Below are 24,733 nucleotides of genomic sequence, written 5' to 3' on the forward strand. Positions count from 1 at the left end.
ATCTCGGCTCATTGCAGCCTCTGCCTCCTGGGCTCAAGTGATCCTCCCACCTCTGCCTCCTAAGTAGCTGAACTACCCATGGGTGCCATCACACCTGGCTAATTTTTGTTTTTTTCATATAGACGAGGTTTTGCCATGTTGGCCAGGCTGGTCTTGAACTCCTAAGCTTAAGTGATCCACCTGTCTCAGCCTCCCATAATTCTGGGATTACAGGCGTGAGCCACCACGCCCAGTGGCTCATCATTTTCATGTTTTAGGAAAACTTTTCCTTTGCATTTCCATTTTCCAAGTCCTCTATTAACCAGGAAAATCTTTACCCCGAAGTCACAAAAATGTCAGCTAGGTGTATCACTTTGAATTCCTGGCTCTTGAATTAAAATCAAAAGCTCCAAAAGCCCCATACTCTATTTCTTTTATAATTTTACATAGCAATAGAAAGTAATAAAAACAAAACCTTTGTCTGGGATTCTTTAATTACCCTGGACAATATATCTTGCTTAAAATAAAATGGATAGAAAAAAAAAATCCCCAAATGCTCATTTTTTTTTCCCTATGTGCAGGTATTAGGATAGGCTATGCAGAAGAAGAAGGTAATATGAATGAATTTGTTTTTTAATAGCTTTGCTAAATACAATGCCTGTTTTTAACTCAAGGCCTAGATTTAGGCCTCAATGCTTCAACTTTTTACCTCGGATATATTTTCTACCTTTGGAAATGTAGTTTTTTAGTCTGTATAATGTGGTTTCAGACCCCTGCCCTGCCTGCCACATACAGTTGTTGTCAAAATCAAATGCAATAATTTATTTGAAACTGTAAAGTATAAAAGTACTAAGCCTTTGAGATCTGGGCTTAGCAGGCCTTGCATTTTAAGAAAGACGATTACTGTCCATTGACCTAAAGCATAGTGAAAATTCACCCTGTAGTTTGAGATCTTGTGCACATACATAAGCCTGAACTTTTTTGTTGTTGTTTTGTTTGTTTTTTTTGAGACAGAGTTTCGCTCTTGTTGCCCAAGCTGGAGTGCGATGGTGCAATCTTGACTCACTGCAACCTCCGCCTCCCAGGTACAAGTGATTTTCCTGCCTCAGCCTCCCAAGTAGCTGGGATTACAGGCGTGTGCCACCACACCTGGCTAATTTTTTGTATTTTTAATAGAAACGGGGTTTCACCATGTTAGCCAGTCTTGTCTTGAACTTCTGATGTCAGGTGATCCAGCCACCTCAGCCTCCCAAAGTGTTGGGATTACAGGCATGAGCCACTGTGCCCAGCCTAAGCCTGAACTTTTAACCTAGCACTTGTGGCTGATCGGTTAAGTCATGAGTTACTTGTCTAGGTTCTACTGGCTTCCAATGGCATCTCACTGAAGTTCTTTTTTTTTTTTTTTTTTGAGACAGAGTCTCGCGGTGTTGCCCAGGCTGGAGTGCAGTGGCCGGATCTCAGCTCACTGCAAGTTCCGCCTCCCAGGTTTATGCCATTCTCCTGCCTCAGCCTCCTGAGTAGCTGGGACTACAGGCGCCCGCCACCTCGCCCGGCTAGTTTTTTGTATTTTTTAGTAGAGACGGGGTTTCACCGTGTTAGCCAGTATGGTCTTGATCCTCCCGACCTCGTGATCTGCCCGTCTCAGCCTCCCAAAGTGCTGGGATTACAGGCTTGAGCCACCGCGCCCGGCCCTCACTGAAGTTCTTAAAGCTCTTCTCCATCTCACACCCCAACCACTTGAGGAAGGAGAAGGGGCAAAAAAATGTTTTGCTTTGGTGATAGCCCCGAACTGTGACCTACCACATCCCCTTTCACTTCTGGGGTCAATACAGGGCTATACAAAATAGGTAGTCTATAGAATCACCACTGCTCACATTTAAAACATCTTTCTTGCTTTTAAAATTTTCTTTTGCCCACCCATATTTATTAGATATAAAGAATATAAAAATGCTTATGTCATAAGAAGATCTACTAAGATAAAAGTATTAGTAATCACTCCTGTTAAGATAATAAATGAATAAAATAGGGACCAAAACACAGCCTCTCGAACCCTTCCGGGCATATATTCTTTATTACTACTGAGGAATTCACCTTTGTTTTAACAAAAAGGAGAAGGAAGTATCTGATTTGGCCCTTTGTGGGTATTGGCTTGAGCAGGGTGGATCTGGAGTAGTTCATGCCTCCTTCATCAATCAACTCTGGCGGAAGCATTTGCCAAGATAGAACAGATACTGTATCAATTGGAATATCACTGCCAGAAAGGAAATAAGAAATTGGCTATGTTTGTCAAGATCTGGAGTCACTACATGAATTATGTTACTTTTAATAAAAATGTACTGTTGGCACTAGTTAACAGTTTTTGGAAATCAAATTGTATGAGAATAGAGAATGTATTCTGGGGGGCATGGGTGGTATTGACATTGACCAGGCCTCTAAGAGCATTATAATGTAGTCAACTAAGGTGTCCGCCAAGGATCTGGGAACGTGGAGTTGTAAGAATGGAGGTCTATAGGTTCTTAGTGCTTCTTCCAAAATGAGTATTCCAGGATTTAGGATCCTAATGCCCCTGAATGTAAAACACCTGTAGTGAGATCTAGAGCAGAGCCCCATAATCAAATACATTGGTTGAGATCTGCATCAAAATGTATGAATATCACACTAAGTGGTTTAATAAGGACTATACATACACATCAGTTCAAGTTAGGATTTACTGCCAAATAAGTTCAGGCTATTTCGTATTTTGCTAACAAATGTGTTATGTAAAACTTTTGATTTTCAGAGCCTTTTGAATTTTGAAATTACACATAGGGATTGTTGATCTGCATCATGTTCAGGTGTTAGCTCCTGACCGTAGCATCTTTTAATGTATGTAAAGCAATCAGGTAGCAAATTCTTATAAGACAACAGAGTTAGGAGTGCCAGATCTGAAGTCACATTGCCTGGGTTCAGATTCCAGCCTTGCCAAGTGATTCGGGGGTATGTTATTTAATCTCCCAGACTCTTAGTTTTTCCTCTTTAAAGCTATGGTAATTTTGAAATGAATATGAAATAAAATATACACATGAGGCACAATATCTGAATTGCCCTAGGCACTTCGTAAATATGCTTCAGTTTCCTCATCTATATAGAGATAATAATAGTGCCTCTCACAAAGGTGTTTTATGAGAGTTAAATAAATAAATGTAATGTGCTTATAATGGTGTCCACGCCATGGTAAGTATTCAGTAGATACTAGCCAATGATAATATCATTATGAACATTACTAGAAACCTGTAATGAACTTTCCTACTGGCAGAGTCATTTTCAGAAAAGAAAATGACGGTAAACACCTGTTGAATGAATGAGTGGCCCATTGGAGAATGATGGGAGGCACCATGATTTGTAATTATAATTTTCCAGACTGTAATTTCATCCTAGTCCTTCTCAAGCTTGTTTGCTTCCCTCCACCCTGCACTCCACCTCCTGACCAAAACCTCCCTCTAAGCCCCAGCAGCTTGATCTTCCTTCATTTGGTCTGTTTAGATGTACATTGCATGATGAACTTGGCTTCACTTGTCTTCTGTACCACAACCATGCAGGTGTGTTAGGCCATCTGGGAAGCTGTCCCAGATGCTGACAAACCCTGGCAGCAGGATGGAAAGGAAGAAGGAAATTTTGGCTGACATCTCCAGGTCTGACTCCTTACTCATCTGGAGAGTTCAGTGGTATCTTTAAAGCTTGAAGATAAATGATGAGGCTGTTGATCTTTTTTTTTTTTTTTTTTTTTTTCTCCTCTAACAGACACATAACTTGGATTCTCATTCTTTAGTTTGTTATATGTTAATCTCTTGTGATTACTCAGTAACGGTACAGTTTGGTAAAGTCCTAAGTCTGCAGAGACATTTTAAATAGAGGCGATGTATGGAGGAGTAGGTACCAGCTAGGCAGGGACCAAGAGAAGAATGTGTGTGCTTGTGTGCTGTAGTTTGGCCTAATGTCTTGGCACAGCTGTCATATTTCCTGGCATGTAAGAACTGGATCTTCTCTTAAGTCCACACATATTTGGCAAGCCCTATTATGTTACTCTCCCGAGGGGGTGCTTGAGTAACGAAGGTGATAGATAATATTGGGTAGGGACTGAACAGGGACATGAGAGAACATGGAAAGAATCCCTTTCAAAGAGCTTTATTGCATTAGATGTTAGAGTCTGTAAACAATTACGGCATTCAGGGAGTGCAGTATTTAAATGAGAAACACAACTTTGTCAAGATTATACCAGTTGGATAAAATGGCATGGACTCCGGAAATCTATAATTAAATGTATTTTTGAAAATGAAAAATACAGTGTAACACCTGGTTTATTTCACTACAGAGGTGCCTGGGCATTGCTTACATAAGTGTGATTGACTTTGGCTGATACTTGGGTTTCTGTCTGTAAAATTACTGCATTTTAATTAAAAAATTTTTTTCTACTAGATTCTATTTGTTGTAAACAAATTATTCACATACACACTCATATAGAAAATGACTTACTTAGAAAATCTCATGTTCATTTTCTTTTCATTGCAGCGGATATTCAACTCCTTTGTTTACACTGAGAAAATCTCAAATGGAGAAAGTGAAGTACAGCAGGTAAGAGGCTATGAGTACTTGACACTCCCTGTCTTTGTCTTGCTTTTAGATTTCCTGTTCTTTCTCTATAATTACACGTGCATCTCATGCATAATGGTGACAGCCTTACACTTTGGATTCTTAGAGGTGGTTAAAAACTTATGTGTATGGTTTTCTGCTATCTGTGCTATAATTTGGAACTATTTAATTCCTTTTTGTTTTAAAAATTCCTAAACAACTCGCATCTAAAAACATTGAAAATATTTTTTTTGATGTAGAAAATAAGTGCCCAGGCTTTGGAATCAGACAGACCCCATGTCAAATTCTGGTTTTCCTCCTTACTTTGTGGCCCCAGTAAGCAATTTAGTCTTTTTGAGCTGCAGTTTCTCAATCTTAAATAAGAGGAACATAATATTGCCTTATGGGGTTGTGATAATTAAATGATGACAAATTGACGAAGAATGAAGTAAAATTGTAATTCTGGCATAGAAGCAGCTCATTGGATGTTGGCTTCTTTTGTTCCATTCTTTTTCTTTCCTTTTTTTTTTTTTTTTGTTTCTGCCTTTGCTTCTCCCCTCCCATCTTCTTTCAGTTCTCTGTGGAGTCAAGAAGTTTTGAGGTCAAATTCTATTTACTTTATTTATAGCTGGCTTCAGATGGACTGCCTCCTAAAACATAGTGTTGGTGAACCTGATCATAAATAATTGATCTGTGCTTGAAAAGAAGGGTGGTAAATAGGAGTTGGTTTTAATTTCAGCGAATCCACCAACTTCATTACAGTATGTGACCATCAACACCATCAACTAGTAATTTGAAGCTAGTTTTGAAACTCAAGTGAAAAACAGAACCCAGCTAAAAACCAGAGTGTAGCAGAGTGCTTCCACAAAATAGAAAGATAACTACAGTAAACTGCATACGATTTTAAACTCTCTGAGATTCCGCCATTATTATGTTCATGGAGAACAGCTTGACTTAATCTGAACTTAAAAAGTACTATATAAGAAGAAAAGATTTGCAAGTGTCCTTATAGTGAAGTTGTTTGTAGGATGCTTATTTACTTATAATAAATTACTGTGGTTTAATCTCGAAGTGCAGCATTTCCTGTTTATAGACATTGACTTTTTAAAGATTGGGTTTCTGCAGGTTAAATACAGAGGATAAAAATAGTCATGTATATGTATATTCTTTTTCTTAGCTTTAGATATTTTTAAAAGCTGATGGCCTGAGTATTTATTTATTGTAGTAAACATGATGTAGTTTGCTGTGCTAAGACTTATCTTCATAATTCCTGTCTTATTTTTATTTCAGCAAACTAGAAAGTTCTTTGTGGTTGTGAAATTTAAGAGATTTTTTTTATGGGCGAAGATTTCTGAACGAAGCATGTTCAAGGAAACTTTCTGGGAGACCAGAGGCCATTTGATAACATTTTAAAGAAACTGATCCAGGGATATCAGTTTTGCCACTTTCCTTCAAGTAACAGATACAAGTTCTTAGGCTGTTTTCAAATGTGAAAGTTTTTTTCCCCCCTTGTACTGATGTCATTTTTTATTTATCTAGCTAGAAACAAGTTTAGAAGCCTTTAATAATAATTTTAGAAATTATAGCTGCTGATTGAGCACTTATGGAACATCAGTGCTAGGCAACTTCCATATATATCACATTGATTTTTAGCAAATAACCTTGAAGGAAAGATATCTTATTATAGATGAGGAAATTGGGGCTCCAAGAGGTAAACTAAGTTATTTGTAGTTGATGGATATTAAGCAGGACAGCTAACTTTCGAAATAAATATGACAGAAAGTTTTGTTATTTGTATTTTTATTTTGTTTTTTTTTTTTTTTTTTTGAGACAGGGTCTTGCTCTGTCGCTCGCGCTGGAGTGCAGTGGTATGATCATAGCTCAGTGCATCCTTAATCTTCCAGGCGATCAATCAATCTTCCCATCTCAGCCTCTCAAGTAACTCGGACTACAGGCACATGCCCACATGCCTGGCTGATTTTTCGTTGTTGTTGTTTTTAGTAAAGATGAGGTCTTGCCATGTTGCCCAGACTGTTCTCAAACTCCTCAGCTCAAGCAATCCTCCTGCCATGGCCTTCCAAAGTGCTGGGATTACAGGCATGGGCCACTGTGCCCAGCCTACTATCTGTAGTTTTAATTTAACGTAGTTTATTTTTAAAATACTTGTTTTCATCAGATACAGGAGTCTCTGCTAAACTCTGTCTTTATCCAAATAATTCAAGTGCAAGGGAATTACCATACAGTCTATTCTGTGTGTCCTCTGACTGATTGTCAAAAAGTTCTTTCTTATATTGAACCAGAAGGGTACTGACTTTTAAATTCCTGCGGTCTCTCCAGTCCATCCTCTGAAAGAACCCTTAACAAATAGATCTGTGTCTGTTGTTTATCCCAAAAATGAGGACAGTTGTGTCACTGTTATTATCGCTTAGCCTAAATTTTAGTATAAACAGATCTTAAATAATTTCTTCTTCTGTGACATGATTTCTAGATCCTTTCAGTACTATGGTGATTATTACAACAACATAACAATAAAAGCTCATATTTACACATTTATTGAAAAATTTGCTATCACTTCATTATGATGGTTCTCCCATGGGTTGAATTGAACATGGGATTTCTCATTCTACAATGAGAACACAGACACCTCAGGACCTTCTTGACTTTAATAACTGTTTAGACACTCTGGATTCTGTGGTCCTGGGCAGTACCCAGAATGAAATCTTTAGGGACATGTTTACCTCATATGTTTCCTATTCTGTAAAATATCCGCCATCACAGTCACTCACACTTCTATCTCCTTTGAACTTCAGAACAACTCCATGAGGTAGGCGGCAGTATTATTATTAGCAATGTTCAGAAAAGCCATGGATCCCAGCTAGTAGGTAATTAAGCTGGCTTTTAAAACAATTGTGAAATTTATCAAATATATGGAGACATGTGTAAAACATACATATAAAGAAATATATTAAAATTAACATCTTAACTTACTACCCAGCTGAAGAAATGATGCATTACCAAACTTAGAAGGCCGTTGTATGACCTTCCAAAGAGAGTACCTTCCTCCCTCCCTCTCAGAGGTAGCCTTATCCTAATTTTTTGTTAGCAATTCCCTTGCATTTTTTTGTTTTGATTTGTTTTATATGTATTTATCCCCAAATTAATTTTGAGTTGGCTATTTTTTGTTCTTTATATAAATTTTAAGCATATGTTTATATTCACATATCTTGCTAGTTTCACTCAGCTTCATATTTGTTAGAAGCACCCATGTTGACATCTGTAATTAAGGGTCATTTATTTCCATTTCTATGGTGTTCCATTATATGCAATTTATGTATCCATTTTATAGCTGACGTTGTTTGGGCTGTTTCTAATTTTGTTGTTGTTTTGTTTTTTAAGAGACAGGTTCTTGCTCTGTTGCCCAGGCTGGAGTGCAGTGGCACGATCATTGCTCATTGCAGCCTCAAACTCCTGAGCTCAAGCAATCCTCCTGCCTCAGCTTCCCAAGTAGTTGGGACTACACATACACCACTAAATCTGGCTAATTTTTTAAATTTTGTTCTAATGTTTTGATTTTTGTTCATACCTCCGTACATAGTACAGAAGGAATAATCCCTTTAATTGCAGGAATTTTATTATCCCTGGCCTCCTTCCAACTTAATGATGGCAGAACTGTGTGTTGTATATGTGTCTCCACACACAAATGCCCTAAATAATGGGGCAAGGGGGCACTATTCAGCTCAGGTGGATAATCACTTCTCTAGAGTAGAAGTGCTGGATGTCAGTGTTCAACAGACTGCTTCCACAGTGGCTGTCATGGGTCACTTGCTTATCTGCATCTCCTTTAATATCTGATATTATCTGATTTTTAATCCTTTGCCAAATGTGGGCTGTCTGAAAGGGTATCAGGTGAGTTGCATTTGCCTCACTCTGATTACAAATGAGGTTGAAACACCTTTTTGCATGCTTATAGTAAATTTTTGTGTTTTTGTTCTGTCAAATATCTATTAGTGCTCCTTGTCCAGTTTTTTAGTTGTTTATTTTAGAAGTTTAAAAATGCTGTATATGAGGCCGGGCGCGGTGGCTCAAGCCTGTAATCCCAGCACTTTGGGAGGCCGAGATGGGCGGATCACGAGGTCAGGAGATCGAGACCATCCTGGCTAACACGGTGAAACCTCGTCTCTACTAAAAAATACAAAAAACTAGCTGGGCATGGTGGCGGGCGCCTGTAGTCCCAGCTACACGGGAGGCTGAGGCAGGAGAATGGCGTGAACCCGGGAGGCGGAGCTTGCAGTGAGCTGAGATCTGGCCACTGCACTCCAGCCCGGGCGACAGAGCAAGACTCCGTCTCAAAAAAAAAAAAAAAAAAAAAAAAAATGCTGCATATGTTCTAGATCAGTGCTGTCCAAAGAGAACTTTCTGAGATGATGATGTTCCATATTAGGGGAAGTAGAGTAGCTACCAGCCACGTATGACTACTGAGTACCTGAAATGTGTCTAGAGCTACTGATAATTAAATTTTAGATAAAATAGCTACATGTGGCTGGTAGTTACCATATTAGATTGCTGTGCAGATTTATGATTCACAAATAAGTCGTTTCAGTTTTTGCCTTGTCTTTTCATCTCATTTTATCGTTTTTATGTTCTGTTTGGTTTTGTTTGGTTTTGAGATAGGGTTTCGCTCTGTCATCCCAGTTTGAGTGCTTGGTGCAATCACGGCTCACTGCAGCCTCTACCTTTGGGGCTCAAGCATTCCTCCCACTTCAGCCTCCCAAATAGCTGGGACCACAGGCAGGCACCATCATGCCCAGCTAATTTTTGTATTTTTTGTGGAGACAGGGTTTCTCCATGTTGCCCAGGCTGGTCTTGAACTCCTGAGCTTAAGTAATCCACCATCCTTGGTCTCCCCAAGGTACTATGATTACAGGCATGGGCCTCTGCACCTGGCCTCATTTTATCTTTTAAAGAATTAACGTTTTAATTTTAACTCAGTTTTTTAAAAAATCGGTCTTTAGACATAAAGATATTCTATACTGCCTTCTAAAACTTCTGCCTCTCTCACCTAAGTCTTTTTTTTTTTTTTTTTTTTTTTTGGTTTGGTCTTTGCTCACTGCAGCCTCCGCCTCCTGGATTCAAGGGATTCATCTGCCCTTAGCCTCCCGAGCAGCCAGGACTACAGGAGCCCACCACCAAGCCCGGCTAATTTTGGTAGTTTTAGGAGAAATGGGGTTTCGCCATGTTGACTCAGCTAGTCTCGAACTCCTGACTTCAGGTGATCTGTCCACCTCGGTCTCCCAAAGTCCTGGGATTACAGGTGTGAGTCACCCCACCTGGCCTCATTTAAGTATTTTATCCACCTGGAATTGATTTTGGTATTGGATGCGAAGTAGGTATCAATTTCCTTTTCTTCCCCCATATGTGTTTTCAAATACTCTATCTCTGTCGAACAATCTGCACTTTCTTCATTTGTTTTCAGTGTGTTTTCTGTCAGTTGAGTTTTTGGATATGTATGAATTTGATTTGGTTCCATTAGTCTATCTATCTATCCTTGTGCCAGTACCACATTATCTTAGTGACTAGTTTTATAACGAGTTTTGAAATCTGGTTGGGTACCACCCCCGCATTTAGATTCCTTGGTTTCCCATCTTGGCCAAACCCTGAGGTTTATCTCCTATATCTGGTGCTCTGTGCTGTCATCAAAGTAGAAGCTCAGGGTCTCCAGATTATGCCCACATTCTCAGGAAGAAAGCAGGGTGTGACATGGGCTTACCTCCTAGATTTCCTGCTTTCACCTTGTTTGAGGACTCAGTCTTCCTAACAGCGATTCACCAGTTTCCCCACTTCTTAATAGTTATAATAATAATTGTAACCACTTATAGGATTTGTTTGATAAACTAAAAATAGGTTACTTATTCAAAGCAGATTATTGACCTGTGTGCTTTTAGCTCACAACCTTTAGGTGAAAGGGAACTGTTTCTTTATGCTTGGTTTTGTATATTGTGTACTATCTAGAATTCTGGCTTGCATTTTCTATCCATTGTTTCTCCTTTGGGTTAGTGAAAATTAGATCCCCATGGGTTCTTGCCCTCCCTCTTAACTAATCAAATCTTGTTGAGAGTTGGATCTTTCTTGTGCATACTATCTAACTTGGCAGGAAATCTAACATGTTGTTAATATCTTCTGGTTAGGGGAGCAAAGGAATTAACACTAATAAAAAACATTTTGGGATATTTTTACTCTTGGGTATAGATTTTTCCTTGCTTTTACTCATTATTTCTTTTAAACTAACCTTCAGAGATTGTGGGTCTAAATTGTCTAACAATGTATTTTAAATCCTTAATTAGTTCACTATATGTAGTTTTGCTGCCAAAGAAACTATGGCAACAGTCTTGGAAAAATTAAAATTCCACGCACATGTTCTTGTGTGGAACACCTCTCATAGACTTCATTTTTGAATACTTTAAGAAATTGGCCGGACGCGGTGGCTCATGCCTGTAATCCCAGCACTTTGGGAGGCCGAAGTGGGCGGATCACAAGGTCAAGAGATTCGAGACCATCCTGACTAACACGGTGAAACCCTGTCTCTACTAAAAGTACAAAAAATTAGCTGGGCGTTGTGGCGGGCACCTGTAGTCCCAGCTACTCCGGAGGCTGAGGCAGGAGAATGGCGTGAACCCGGGAGGCGGAGCTTGCAGTGAGCCGAGATCGCGCCACTGCACTCCAGCCTGGGCGACAGAGGGAGACTCCGTTTCAAAAAAAGAAAAGAAATTGTGTGTTTGCGTAAGGTATTATACAAAGTTGAATCTGAATCAAGAAAAATAAATTTTTGAGCAAGTGCCTCAGAAGGTAGCCAAATATGGTCCGTAAAACACAAAGAAGAAGCAAAAGGAGAAGGAGATTCTTGGGGTGCTTGATTGGATCATTAAATGGATCAGAGCCACCTTGGACTTGTCTCAAGAGTTCACTCTAACTTTTTCTCAAATGCTCTAGTAATTATTTATATTAATAATTTACTCAGTGAAATGGCAAACATTTTCATAGTGTTTCAGAAACTATTGAATTGATGGCAGTGATGGTTTTAGAGGATTTCAGAATTCCTTTGAAATGGGTCAGAGAGAACTGAGAGAACTCCTTATACGGGAGACGCACCTGACATCTGGTCAAGGGCATTCCTTTAGCAGTTCTCTCTGCTCTTCTGTGGTTTTTGATCTCCTTTGGATCATATCCATCACCATGTAAACACATTTCACCTATATTAAACAAAAGACCTTTTTCTTGACCTGACTTTCCTCTCCAACTGCTGTCTAATTTCTTTGTTTCCCTTTGAGTCACAGCCCATCAAAAGAGGTGTCCACACTCATTAGATCCAGTTCTGCCATTTTCTTTTTCTTTTTTTTTTTTTAATTTAAACAGCCTCTCCCTGTCACCCAGCCTGGAGCGCAATGTGGCGATCTTGGCTCACTGCCACCTCCACCTCCCAGATTCAAGCAATTCTCCTGCCTCAGCCTCCCGAGTAGCTGGGTTTACAGGCACGTGCCTGCATGCCCAGCTAATTTTTGTATTTTCAGTAGAGACAGGGTTTCACCATGTTGGCCAGGCTTGTCTCGAGCTCCTGACCTCGTGATCCACCCGCCTCGGCCTCCCAAAGTGCTGGGATTACAGGTGTGAGTCTCCGCGCCTGGCCCTCTGCCATTTTCTCTTAAGCCTACTTTAGTACTACCTGTCCCACAAAACTGCTCTCTTTAAGATCACCAAACACCGCTACTTTGCTAATTCCTCATTTACGTAACTAACATTAGTGTTGAACGGTTGATCCTTCATCTTCCTTGATAAATCTTCTTAACTTGGGTCTTTGGAATAGCACACTTGCCTCCTTGCCTTTCCAGGCACATTCCTTTGCACAAGGGGCTGTTCAGACAAAGATCCCCATATGGGCCTTCACCTCCTTCAAGTCTGTTCTCCCATGTCACCTTCTCAGTGAGATGAGCACCATTTTCAAAACTGCAGCCCACCCTGCTTCCATGCTCCTGATTTTCCTTTTCCTTGTTCCATATTCCCTTTTTTCCCATGTCGCTTATCACTTTTTGGATTTAGATACTGACTTGATAAAACTAGTTTGGCTATGAAAATTCTAGCAGACAAGCTAGGCAATAACCATCCTGGACATTGGAACAGGCAAAGATTTCAAGACAAAGACATGAAGAGCAATTTCAACAAAAGCAAAAATTGACAAATGGGATCTAATTGAAGGTAAGAGCCTCTGCACAGCAAAAGAAGTTATCAACAGAGTAAATAGGCAACCTACAGAATGGGAGAAAATTTTTGCAAACTATACGTCTGACAAAGGTGTAACATCCAGCATCTATAAGGAACTTAAACAAATTTACAAGAGAAAAACAACCCCATTAAAAAGTGGGCAAAGGACATGAACAGACTCTTCTCAAAAGAAGACGTACATGTGCCCAAAAGCATATGAAGAAAAGCTCAATATTACTGATCATTAGAGAAATGCAAATCAAAACCACAATGAGATACCATCTCACACCAGTCAGAATGGCTATTGTCAAAAAAGTCAAAAATTAACAGATGCTGGCAGATTGCAAAGAAAAGGGAACACCCATCCACTGTTGGTGGTAGTGTAAATTAGTTCAACCATTGTGGAAAGCAGTATGGCGATTCCACAAAGAGCTAAAAGTGGAACTATCATTCGATCCAGCAATCCCATTATTGAGTATATACCCAGAGGAATATAAGCATTCTACCATAAAGACACAAGTGTGCGAATGTTCATTGCCACACTGTTCACGATAGCAAAGACTTGGAATCTACCTAAATGCCCACCAATGATAAACTGGATAAAGAAATTGTGGTATATATATACCATGGAATATTATGCAACCATAAAACAAGATCATGTCTTTTGCAGGAACATGGATGGAGCTGAAGGCTATTACCCTTAGCAGACTAACACAGGAACAGCAAACCAAATAGTGCATGTTCTCACTTATAAGCAAGTGGGAGCTAAATGATGAGAACTCATGAACACAAAGAAGGAAACAACAGACACTGGGGTTTACTTGACAGGGGAGGGTAGGAGGAGGGAGAGGAGCAGAAAGGATAACTACTGGGTACTGAGCTTAATACCTGGGTGATATAATAATATGTACAACAAACCCCCATGACATGTGTTTCTCTATGAACAAACCTTCACATGTACACCCAAATCTAAAATTAAAAAAAAAAAGTTTAGAAGTATTCCTTCCTCCTTAACTTTCTGAAGGAAAGGTGTCATTTCTTCCTGCTGTGTTTGATAGAATTCAACAGAGCACCATCTGGACCTGATATTTTCTCTGTGGGCAGGTTTTTGAGCATCCAGTTTCTTTAATAGATATAGATAGGGTTTCTTATTTTGTTTTTGTTTCCTTATTTTTTTAGATCTTCTGTTTCATATTGTGTCAATTTTGGTAAGTTGATTTTTTTAAAAAGAAATTTGCTATTATCATCTAAGCTGTCAAATTAGTTGGCATAAAAGTGTTTGTAATATTCTGTGTCTTTTTAATATCTATCAGCCAGAAGAAGAGTAATAGAGCCAGGTCAATAAAACCAAATGCTGGATAGTTCTTTGAAAAGATCAATAAAATGGTCAACTTCTAGCTAGACAGACAAAATCAGAGATAGAATGAATGGTAAAATATTAGTGATGACTCATTTTTTCAAAAAATGAATTTGGTTTCCTTAATTTTCTCGTTTTCTGTTTCACAAATTTATGTTCTTCATTGTTTCCTTCCTTGTACTTTAGGTTTTGTTCTTTTTCTAGTGTTCTAGGTTGGAACATTAGATCACTGATTTTTATACTCTTCTTTTTTTCAAATAGATGCGTTTAAAGCTATAAACGTTTCTCTTAGTACACTTTATATACCTCAGAGTTTGACATGATATATTTTTATCATCTTTTAGTTTTAAATATTTTCCGATATCTCTTGTGATTTTTAAATTTTGACCCATGGATTTTTAAGTATTTTGTTCAATTTTCAAAACATTGGGGTCTTTAGATATCTTATTGTTATTGATTTCTAATCTAATTCCATTATGGTTAGAGAACATACTCTGTTTGATTTCAGTACTTTTTAATTAATTGAGACCTGGGTTGTATGACTCTACATATGATCAGTCTTGGTGGATATACCAAGTGAACTTGTAAAGAACATGTGTTCTGCAGTTTTTAGGTGTTCTTTATGTATTAAGGTGGTTGATAATGTTGTTCAAATCATTTATTTTGGGCTGATTTTTATTTTGTTTGATTTTTATTTTCTATCATTTGTTGAAAGGGATGTTAAAATCTTCAACTGTAATGGTGAAATAGTATTTTTTCCGTTTAATTCTGTTCATTTTTGCCTGATATGTTTTTATATACACATTTAAGATTATGTCTTCCTGATGAGTTGTGAATTAAAACATTATGAAATGTTATTCTCTGGTAATATTATTCTGTCCTTAAAGTCTATTTTACTCAATATTGATATAGCAACTGCATCCTTTATATACTTACTGTTTATAAGGTATGTCTTTTCAGAAGCATTTACTTTCAATTATAAATAACATATAGTTGAGACTTTTTTTTTTAATCTATTCTGAAAATTTCTGATTTTTTCATTAGGAATATTTAGGGGAAATGCTTAATAAGTTAATATTTATGTTTTTCTTTTGTTGGCTCCTCCTTCGCAACCCACTTTTGAATTTTATCTATTAATATTCTATCAACTTCACACAAAATCTAAAACACTTGCAACTTATAGGTTCATTTCCCTAACACTATCCTTTATGCTAGTTATCATATGTATTATATCTGCATATATTAAAAACTGCACAAGAAAATGTTATAGTTTTTGCTCTAAATTGCCATATTTAATGAAAATAAAAGAAAAAATATTGCATATTCTCACATAATTACTATTTCTTATGCTCTTTGTTTCTTTGTAAAGATAACAACTGATATTGAATCTGAAGTTCCTTTAATATTTCTTGTAGTGAAGATACCCTAGTGAAAAATTCTCTTAGTTTTTTATTGTTTCGTGTACACAGAAAATGTTTCTTGGCTACATGCGGTGGCTCACACCCATAATCCCAGCACTTTGAGAAGCTGAGGTGGGAGGATCGCTTGAACCCAGGAGTTCAAGACCAGCCCAGGTGACATAGGGAGACACCCATGTCTACAATCTTTTTTTTTTTTTTTGATTAGCTAGAGATGGTGGCACATGCCTGTAGTCCCAGCTACTCAGGAGGCTGAGGTGGGAGCATTGGTTGAGCCAAGGAGGTTGAGGCTACAGTGAGCTGTGATGATACCCCTGCACTCCAGTCTGAGGAACAGAGCAAGACACTATCTCAAAAAAAAAAAAAAAAGTTTCTATTTTACCTTTTTTCTTAAAAGATGTTTTGCTTTCGATAGAATTCTGAATTGACAGTTTGTTTTTTGAACACTTTAAAAACGTTCCACTATCTGCTGGACTCCGTAATTTCTGGTGATAAATCAGTGAAAGTTTTTGTTACCCTATATGCAATGTTATTTGTTTATTCATTTAATTATTCTGGCTGCTCTTGAGGTTTTTCTCTGTTTCCTGGTTTTCAGCAATTTGACTATGATTATGCCTCCCTAGACGTAACGGTTTAAATATTTATTCTGCTTGGTGTTTGTTGAGCTTTTTGAATCTGTAAATTTGTGTCTTTCATCAAATTTGGGGACTTTGGGACCATTATTTTTTCAAATATATTTTCTATCTCATTATTTGCTCTCCTTCTATGTCTCTTATTACAGGTATGCTAGATCTTTTGATATTTTACTACAAATCCCTGAGACAATGCCTTTTTCTTTTCTTTTTAAATATTTTTTCTCTTGAATAAAGATAAAGATGGTTTATTCTTCTTATGCTGCAGAATTTCCTTTTTTTTTTTTTTTGAGATCAAGTCTTGCTCTGTCACCAGGCTGGAGTGCAGTGGCGTGATCTCAGCTCACTGCAACCTCCACCTCCCAGATTCAAGCAATTCCCCTGCCTCGGCCTCCCAAGTAGCTGGGATTACAGGCACGTGCCACCAGGCCCGGCTAATTTTTTTTTGTATTTTAGTAGAGATGGGGTTTCACCATGTTGACCAAGATGGTCGCTATCTCCTGACATTGTGATCTGCCTGCCTCGGCCTCCCAAAGTGCTGGGATTACAGGAGTGAGCCACTGTGCCCGGCCCCATTTGTTTCTTTGTAGTAATTCTATTTCTGTACTGAAATTCCTCATTTTATTCAAGTATATTATCTTTGCATTCTTGAGCATAGTTATAATAGCTGTTTTAAAATTTTGTCTGCTCATTATAACATCTAAAAATGGTTTGAGGTTTATCTTTGTTGACTGTCTTTTTTCTTGAGAATTGGTCACACTTCTTTTTTCTTCACATGTCAAAAATTTTTTGTTGTATCCTGGTATTGTGGAAAAATCTGGATTCTGTTATATTCTTGTGAGGAGTGTGTGTTTGTTTTAGCAGGCAATTAACTTGACTGGCATCAAACTGCTAATCTAGTTTTTAGACAACTGCTCAAATCTCAGCTCAGTTTATCTTTAGATAGAGTTTGCCTTGCACACATGCAGTTCAAGGATTTAATAATTTTTCTGCCCACCCTCCCCCCACCCTGGTACTCTGGTATTTAAAATATATTCTGACAGACAGTTTTTTGGAGTATTTTTCTGAGTTGTTATTTGATAATGAGAATTTTACAGGAAGGGTTTAAAATTTGATGTTTTATTTCTCCAAATATCTGCTGGGACATTGTAAAGGAGAAGCAGTTTGGTTTTATAAGAAAATGACACTTAGCATGTATTAATACTCCAAATAATTATTTTGCTCAAGTATACACTCAAGGCTCTAGACACGAAGAATTTGGAGAAGGTCAAAGCAATGAACTAGAATTTACCTGAAAGCAAGATATACAGATGTAGACCTTGCACAAAATTCTGTCCTTTTATTCATAAGAGAATAAAGATGCCCCGTAGCAGAACAACTTACATGTGGCCTACAAACACAGAATAGCTCTTTCTTTAAAGAAATTTTGAATTGAGGGTGAACCTTAAAGAGACAGCACTTCATGTGCCCCGATGTGGATCATCAGTCCTAACTAAGGTGATGTTTTAGAATTTTAGAACTGGTATCCTCAGATACCAGGGAGGGAAGGCCAAAGGGGTTAGGAAACTTTTCTCTAGCCTTTTTTGGACAGCCCCAGTAAGGGTAGCATGGGATATAGAATTAAAGAGCCTCATCTTTTGAGATGGAAAACTCAAGGTCCAAGCAAGACTCTGTCATTTACTGTTTGATTTTTAACAGGTATTTAGCCTTTCAGTGTCTATATCAGTTTTATCTACAAAATGTAGATTATGTGGTTGCCTGCTCTGTAGTAGGCATTCAGTATTTTGTGTTCTGCTTCCAGATTACAGAAGAGTGATATAATGTCAATATAAGGATACCAAAAGAGTTCATGAAATGTCACCCCAAAATATTACTTTGAACTGAGGGCCCTTGGGGAACAGCAGGTGCAAGCAGAGGCTTTCTCTGAGCACCCCTTGCATACAGAGCGGTTTCTCTGAGCTCCTCTTATCTGTCTAAAGACAGATCCTCCGAAAGGAACTCAATTGTCATGAATACCCTCCCTGAGAATTTTATCAACCAGGGAAGATTAACTTGGATCACAGGAGGGGAGACTAGAGGTTGACCCTATGCCCAGATTATCACCTCTTCTGAGGGCTGCTCAGAAACAACTTTTATTACCGACTTTTTATCTGTATAACAAGACAACCTTTATTCCCCATGCATTTCTTCCCCTCACCCTCCCATAACTTGTGTTGCCACCCCCTTCCCCAGAAGCCCCAAGCCCTGATGCCTTTCTGTAACTTGGGATGCTTTATCAGCAACAATCATCTGACCCTTCTTTGAGGCTCCTATTTTGTGAGACTCCTGTGCATACTTATGTAATTAAATATTTACATAAGTCTTTCTCCTGTCTTATGTCAGTTTAATTTGTAACCCAGCCAAGGAACCTAGAAGGGTAGAGGGATGCCATTTTCTCTTCCCTGCGGTGTGCTGCAGAGAAGATTGCTATTCTTAATTTGTTATTTAATCCTCTTGGGTAAGGCCTAGAAGGAAACATCTGTAAATCTGTAAACTTTAAAAGGGGAATTTTCAAGAGAGAATGTTCACAGAAACGCCCTGGAAGGAGCTAGTAGAAGCTTTTAATAGAAGAAAAACTAATTGAGAAGTGAGACACTGGACATTATATTAGCTTTGCATTTGTATTACTTTTGTATTTCTACTCCCAAACACTTTCCACTATAGGAAAGTTTGAGTGCGTTCTTGAATTGTGTACTGAGCCACAGGAAGAAAAGGGACAATGGTTAGACAAGGAAGAGCAGGTGCGGAAGATTTGAGCACTAGGCAGGCATTGAATACATATTTGTTGAATAATGATTGGAGATACTCTGGCACCTCAATATTCATATTTCCAAGATCTGGATTTGTTTGGGGTTGCCTTGCCAAGTGTAATCTAGTATGGTAGTAGCCTGAGGGCTCTCATTTTGTTTACAATTTTACCTACCGAAGTATTTTAAAGGCTCAGACTTGTCCAGGCTGCAGGAATCTGGAAGGTGGGGTGGATGAATTCTGTTCTTTCTTTGTCCCCAACTTTTCTCTCATCTGTACCCAGGGAATTTGTTCAGGTTGGGTCCTGGTTTAGTTCACCCTCTTACCCAGATCCACACTTGGCTCTGTGTTGATTGTGCTTGTTAAATGTTTATTGAATGAGTGAATGGAAGGCACTAAATCTGTAGGAAGGCAAAAGAAAGGTTGAGAGGTATTGATGCCGCCCAGACGGGGAATTTACAATGAATCAAGCAAGGACCAGAGTAAACAGGGGGCTGTTCTGTCCAGCTAGAGCCCTGGCAAGTTTACCTGATTTAGTGTTTATGTTTCCTTGATTGGAAATCAGTATGTCTGTCTTAGCTCTCACTGTTGTTGTTCTGACTCTACAGAAAATAAGCTAATTTTTATCGTCTTAGAAACCCTCTTCCTGAGCCTCTTATCAAATCATTGTATTCCTTGTGAATAAAAGAGGCTGGTGGTCTGTCATTTCTAAAAGAGCCTTAGAGGAGACATGATTGTTCTAATATTTATGTTTCTTTATCGATTTGCTTTGTGCTTCTACACATATTTTCTCATTTTATCCTCTTAATGACATCAGAAGAGCAGGTATTATTATCCTATTTTCCATGGGAGTAAACTATTTCAGAGAGGTAATAAGTATAAATGGTTCAATGCCTCAGAAATGAATGTGGCAGTGATAGGATGTTTAATCCAAGTTTAGTGTTTTCTTTGTTTATATTGTACTGGCCGTGATAATAATCAGCATTATTGATTGAACATATGATTGATTAAGCACTATGATTAAATGTTTTCTCACATAACCACTTGGCTGGTTCCCTTACATCCTTTTATTCTTGGCTGAACTGATACCTCTCAGGGAGGGCTTCCTTGACCACTCATTTATAAATTTTATTAATTGCATCTCTCTTTACTTCTTACCCCCTTCTCTGTTTTATCTCCTTACAGTTTATCATGTAGGACATAGGTATGTATTTATGTTTTTCATTATGTATCTTTCTCTAATAGAATAGAAGCTCCATGAGGGCATGGATTTTTGTCTGTTTCATTTCTTGATGTGCCCCCAGCACTATTAAAACTATGTCCATGTAGTAGCAGGTGCTCAGCAAAAATTTGCTGCATGAATTAATAATCCTCAAAAACAACTCTTCCAGATTTACTGACAAGAAAAATAATGCACAAAGAAATTCCCTTTCCAGGGTCACCCAAGCAGGGGGTTAGAGAACTGATTTGAAATTCAAGTGTATGTAGATTCAGTACTCCACTATATGTTTTTAATTTTTTTCCCCCAAGGTATGGGGGAGGTACTGCCTGTCTTACCACAGAATGGAAGGGGCAAGGGGCTAGGCTCTGTCCTCCTCACTCCTTCCCCTAGCAATTCATCTTATTTGTTTTGTATATTGAAGGCTAGTATGAGGCTTTTTTTTTTTTTTTTTGGTCTTTCCTTTTCCCCCAGCAATTCATCTTATTTGTTTGGAATGAGGCTTTTTTTTTTTTTTTTAATGGTCTATGGCTTTTTTTTTTTTTTAAAGGAAAGATTTACAAACAATTATACTACAGCAAAAATTATGCAAAGCTGAATTTGAATTTCTTTTTAAAACATGCAAGGCTGGGTGCGGTGGCTCACGCCTGTAATCCCAGCCCTTTGGGAGGCCGAGGTGGACGGATCACAAGGTCAGGAGATCGAGACCATCCTGGCTAACATGGTGAAACCCTGTCTCTACTAAAAAAATACAAAACAAAAAATTGGCTGGGTGTGGTGGCGAGCGCCTGTAGTCACAGCTACTTGGGAGGCTGAGGCAGGAGAATGGCGTGAACCCAGGAGGTGGAGCTTGCAGTGAGCCCAGATCACGCCACTGCACTCCAGCCTGGGCGACAGAGTGAGACTCTGTCTCAAAAAAAGCAAAAAACAAACATACAACAATATTGTAATTGGGATGCTCTTTAAAGTTTGGAAGAGGCAAGAAAAAAATATTATTAGAGCTAAAAGATAATATGTTCACATATATATATATTAGAGCTTTTAGCTCTAACAATATTTAGAATTAAATATTATTACGGGTATGTATGTTTTTTGCAGAGAGTAAATGGTATGTGTTGCCTCCTCTAAAAGCCAAAATTAGGTTTCTTGTGGAAGTTAAACTCCTGAGTATAGGAACCATGACAGAATAATTCACACTGTAGTGCTTTGTAGATATTGGGGAATGAGTGGATAAACTAGATTATGATCTCTTTGAAGGAGAGATTCTGAGCATACCTCTAGTAAGTGGTAGGCAGGTGATGAAGTCAGCACACATTTGTTGAGTACTTATTCTATACTTGGCATTGTAGGAAGAGAAACAAAGAGCTTATCCCAAGGACATTGTTAAATTGCAGGAGCATTTGTTCATGCATTTGATATTTCTTGCTAATCTCTTGAGGGTGATGCCCTGATGGACTGTGGATCTCATCTAGTGTGGCATTACCTTCATTTCTGTTCAAATTATGTATGTGTCCCTAGAATCCTAATGAATGCCAAACGGGTGCAAGAATTAGTACACATGTAAATCATGTTGCATTTTGGAAAAGATTTTATTTATTCAGCATGATAGTTTGTATTCATTTAACAAACATTGCTTCACATAAGTTATCTCATTAAATTTGTGCCACAGCCCTCTGTTACAAATACAGTTCTTCTCCTCATTTTGAGGAAACTGAGACTCAGAGACATTAAGTAATTTCCTAGAATCATGGTTGAATTAGGTGATAGGATTGGGATTTTTAGCCAAAGTGGTCTAACTCTAAAACCCATGTTCTTAACCATGTTCTAAAAACATACGCTGTGTTGTTGTTCATACTTTTTCTGCTGCAAATTTATCTGTATGTTTTCAATTTTTAAAATGAAGGTGGTTTATTTTCTCTTGAGAGTCTTACATCAGCTGACATAAGATAAATAATATGTCTAAATAATGTAAGTACTGTAATGAAAACTTAGCTGCTAAATGAGGAAAAGATCGAGTTTAAATGCTCAGTTGTCAGGGATAAAACAATGGTGGAGGGTGCCTTCTGTGCTGTTAGTGATGAGCTTTTAGCTCTCATAAATCACAAGGATATAACTGGAGCCTTAGGAGGAAGCGCATTATATTACTAATGGATCATCCTGCAGGAACATAAACAAGACATAAAAATAAGTGAAGTCCTTGATGACTCTTTTGTCTTTCTTCCCAATTCATCATTATCCTATTATTAACATAACCTTAAGACAGTTGGTTATAATTTGTATCCTCATGGAATTTCTGTTGGGTTATTGGGGTTTTGTTTCATTTTGCTTTAAAGTAAGTACCTCCTGAATAAGGACTTTTAGCTAATTGAGTGAGTGGAAAACTGCAGCTGTTGGACCAGTTTGTGGGATGAAAGCGTAACATCGTGAGCTTCCTTTCTGTCACACACAAGAAGCTGATAACAACTTGGCATTCTTAGTGTAGCACTGTGGTTGGTAAGCTTCTGTTAGTACAGTTTCCCTGGAGGATATAGCAACCCTTAGATACCTCTCAGAACTCCCGGATCTTTCTTCCTATATGAAGCCTGGACAATAGTCAGGATGCCTGGAGTACTGTTCAGCTAGGAAAGAGTGAGGTGGACACAGAGAGAGGAGGCCACCTGACAGCTCCCCATCTCCCCCCATCATTTGGGATTTGGAGCCATCTTGTTTCTATTTTAAGGAAAACGTACATATAACCTCTGTTCTGTATTCATATATATATATATATATTTGCAAGTTAAAATATATGTGATTGCATGCATGAAAGCTTATATTTCTGTACTAAATATAGACCCACTGACTTCAGGGGTCTGTATAGTACATTAGTCAGTATAAGTGGTGCCTGGTGTTGAGGTAAGCTGAGATAATCCTGCTTACATATACTCATGCACGCACCCCGTGTATGCACATGTTTTATGTAATGTATTAACCATGTACCCACAAAAGCAGTATATATCTATTGTTTACAGTTATTAATTACTCCAGGCACATATTTACTCTTATTATGTACAGTATTTTTTTTTTTTGAGATGGAGTTTCACTCTTCTTGCCCAAGCTGGAGTGCAATGGTGTGATTTCGTCTCACCACAACCTCTGCATCCCGGATGCAAATGATTTTCCTGCCTCAGCTTCCCGAGTAGCTGAGATTACAGGCATGTGCCACCACACCCGGCTAATTTTTTATTTTTAGTAGAGATAGGATCTCTCCATGTTGGTCATGCTGGTCTCGAACTCCCAACCTCAGCTAATCTGCCCACCTCGGCCTCCCAAAGTGCTGGGATTACAGGCGTGAGCCACCGTGCCCAGCCTTATGCACAGTATTTTTATATTTGTAAAAATAGAAATACAAATATAAAAGTACATTTATCAAAACACACAAATATACAGATGTAAAAATATATACCTATACCATATATAGAAAATACAATATTTAAGCCTCTCGCCATCACTGCCACCACCACACACATTTAAGTCTTGGAAATTCTGGTTACAGGTTTTTTTTAGTGGTAGTGTTGTTTGGGCAAAACCACAGTAGTCCATTTCCCTCATTCCCTTGATTCTCATAGTTTGTGTTCCCACTCTAAGGAACAGGGCTGGTACTGCTTCTTTAGGGAGAGTGGGTGTTGCAGGCAGGCCCAGCTGGAGAGGAGCAGGGAGTGCCTTGCGGCAGGGCAAGAAGCGGCATGTAAGCTCCCACTCTGATGTGCCTCTCTCTGTGTTCCAGCTGAAGGTAACACACTGGGTGTTATGTAAGCAGCCATTAGTTTAGTTTTATAAAAGTCAGCTTTTCACATAGCTCTGCAATCCATGTGTGTGCAGATGCCTTCTTTCAGTGAAGCAGATCCTTGAAAAAAAACACAGATCTGGGCTTTTTACTCAAATAGTCAAACTTCATTTAATTAGAAGGGAATAGATTGAGTCCAAGTCCTCATTTTAAAGGCCAGGAAGCATGTATCATGAGAAATGAACATTCCACTAAAAATGGAAACAAGTAAGCCCATTTTACATACATTTCCAGTACCTCAAGTTTGAATAGTATTTGGAAACGCTGGTAAGGGAGCAGCCAAGACTTCTCTCCCTACCCCAGCCCTACCTGACTCCATCCTCCACCTAAAACTGCTGCTCCCACTGAAAAATAAAATAACCTCAAATTATCTGTACTCGCAGAATGAGTAAACAGAAACTCATCCGAGAACATATTATAAAACCTGGCGAGCAACTCAAGAACAGGGACCACCCGTCCCTAACATATCCCATGGTGCAATAGGAAATATTTTGATAATGATGTGAAGGAATTAATTGCTGCTCATATCAGAAACCCCTGAAATGGGTAAATGCTTTGAAAATCTGGACCCATGAAATAATGTGGTGTGGTAAAACTGGAAACCTGTCAAGGGTTATAGTTTTATTTTAATATTAAAAGACTCTGGGCAGGTAGGGA

At 38.4% G+C, this 24,733-nt stretch overlaps 1 protein-coding gene across 6 annotated transcripts in view; it reads left to right on the forward strand.

Annotated features, from left to right (window-relative positions):
* CACHD1 (cache domain containing 1) overlaps window positions 1-24,733 on the forward strand; it is a 225,073-nt gene that overhangs the window by 75,570 nt on the left and 124,770 nt on the right. For all 6 annotated transcript variants that reach the window (XM_031669497.1, XM_031669496.1, XM_031669501.1 and 3 more), the window contains exon 2: window positions 4,528-4,590. In XM_031669497.1, coding sequence (XP_031525357.1) covers window positions 4,528-4,590 — 63 coding nt within the window. The remainder of the gene's footprint in view (window positions 1-4,527; window positions 4,591-24,733) is intronic.

Source organism: Papio anubis, chromosome 1 (assembly GCF_008728515.1).
Source record: "Papio anubis isolate 15944 chromosome 1, Panubis1.0, whole genome shotgun sequence".
Lineage (NCBI taxonomy): Eukaryota > Metazoa > Chordata > Mammalia > Primates > Cercopithecidae > Papio > Papio anubis.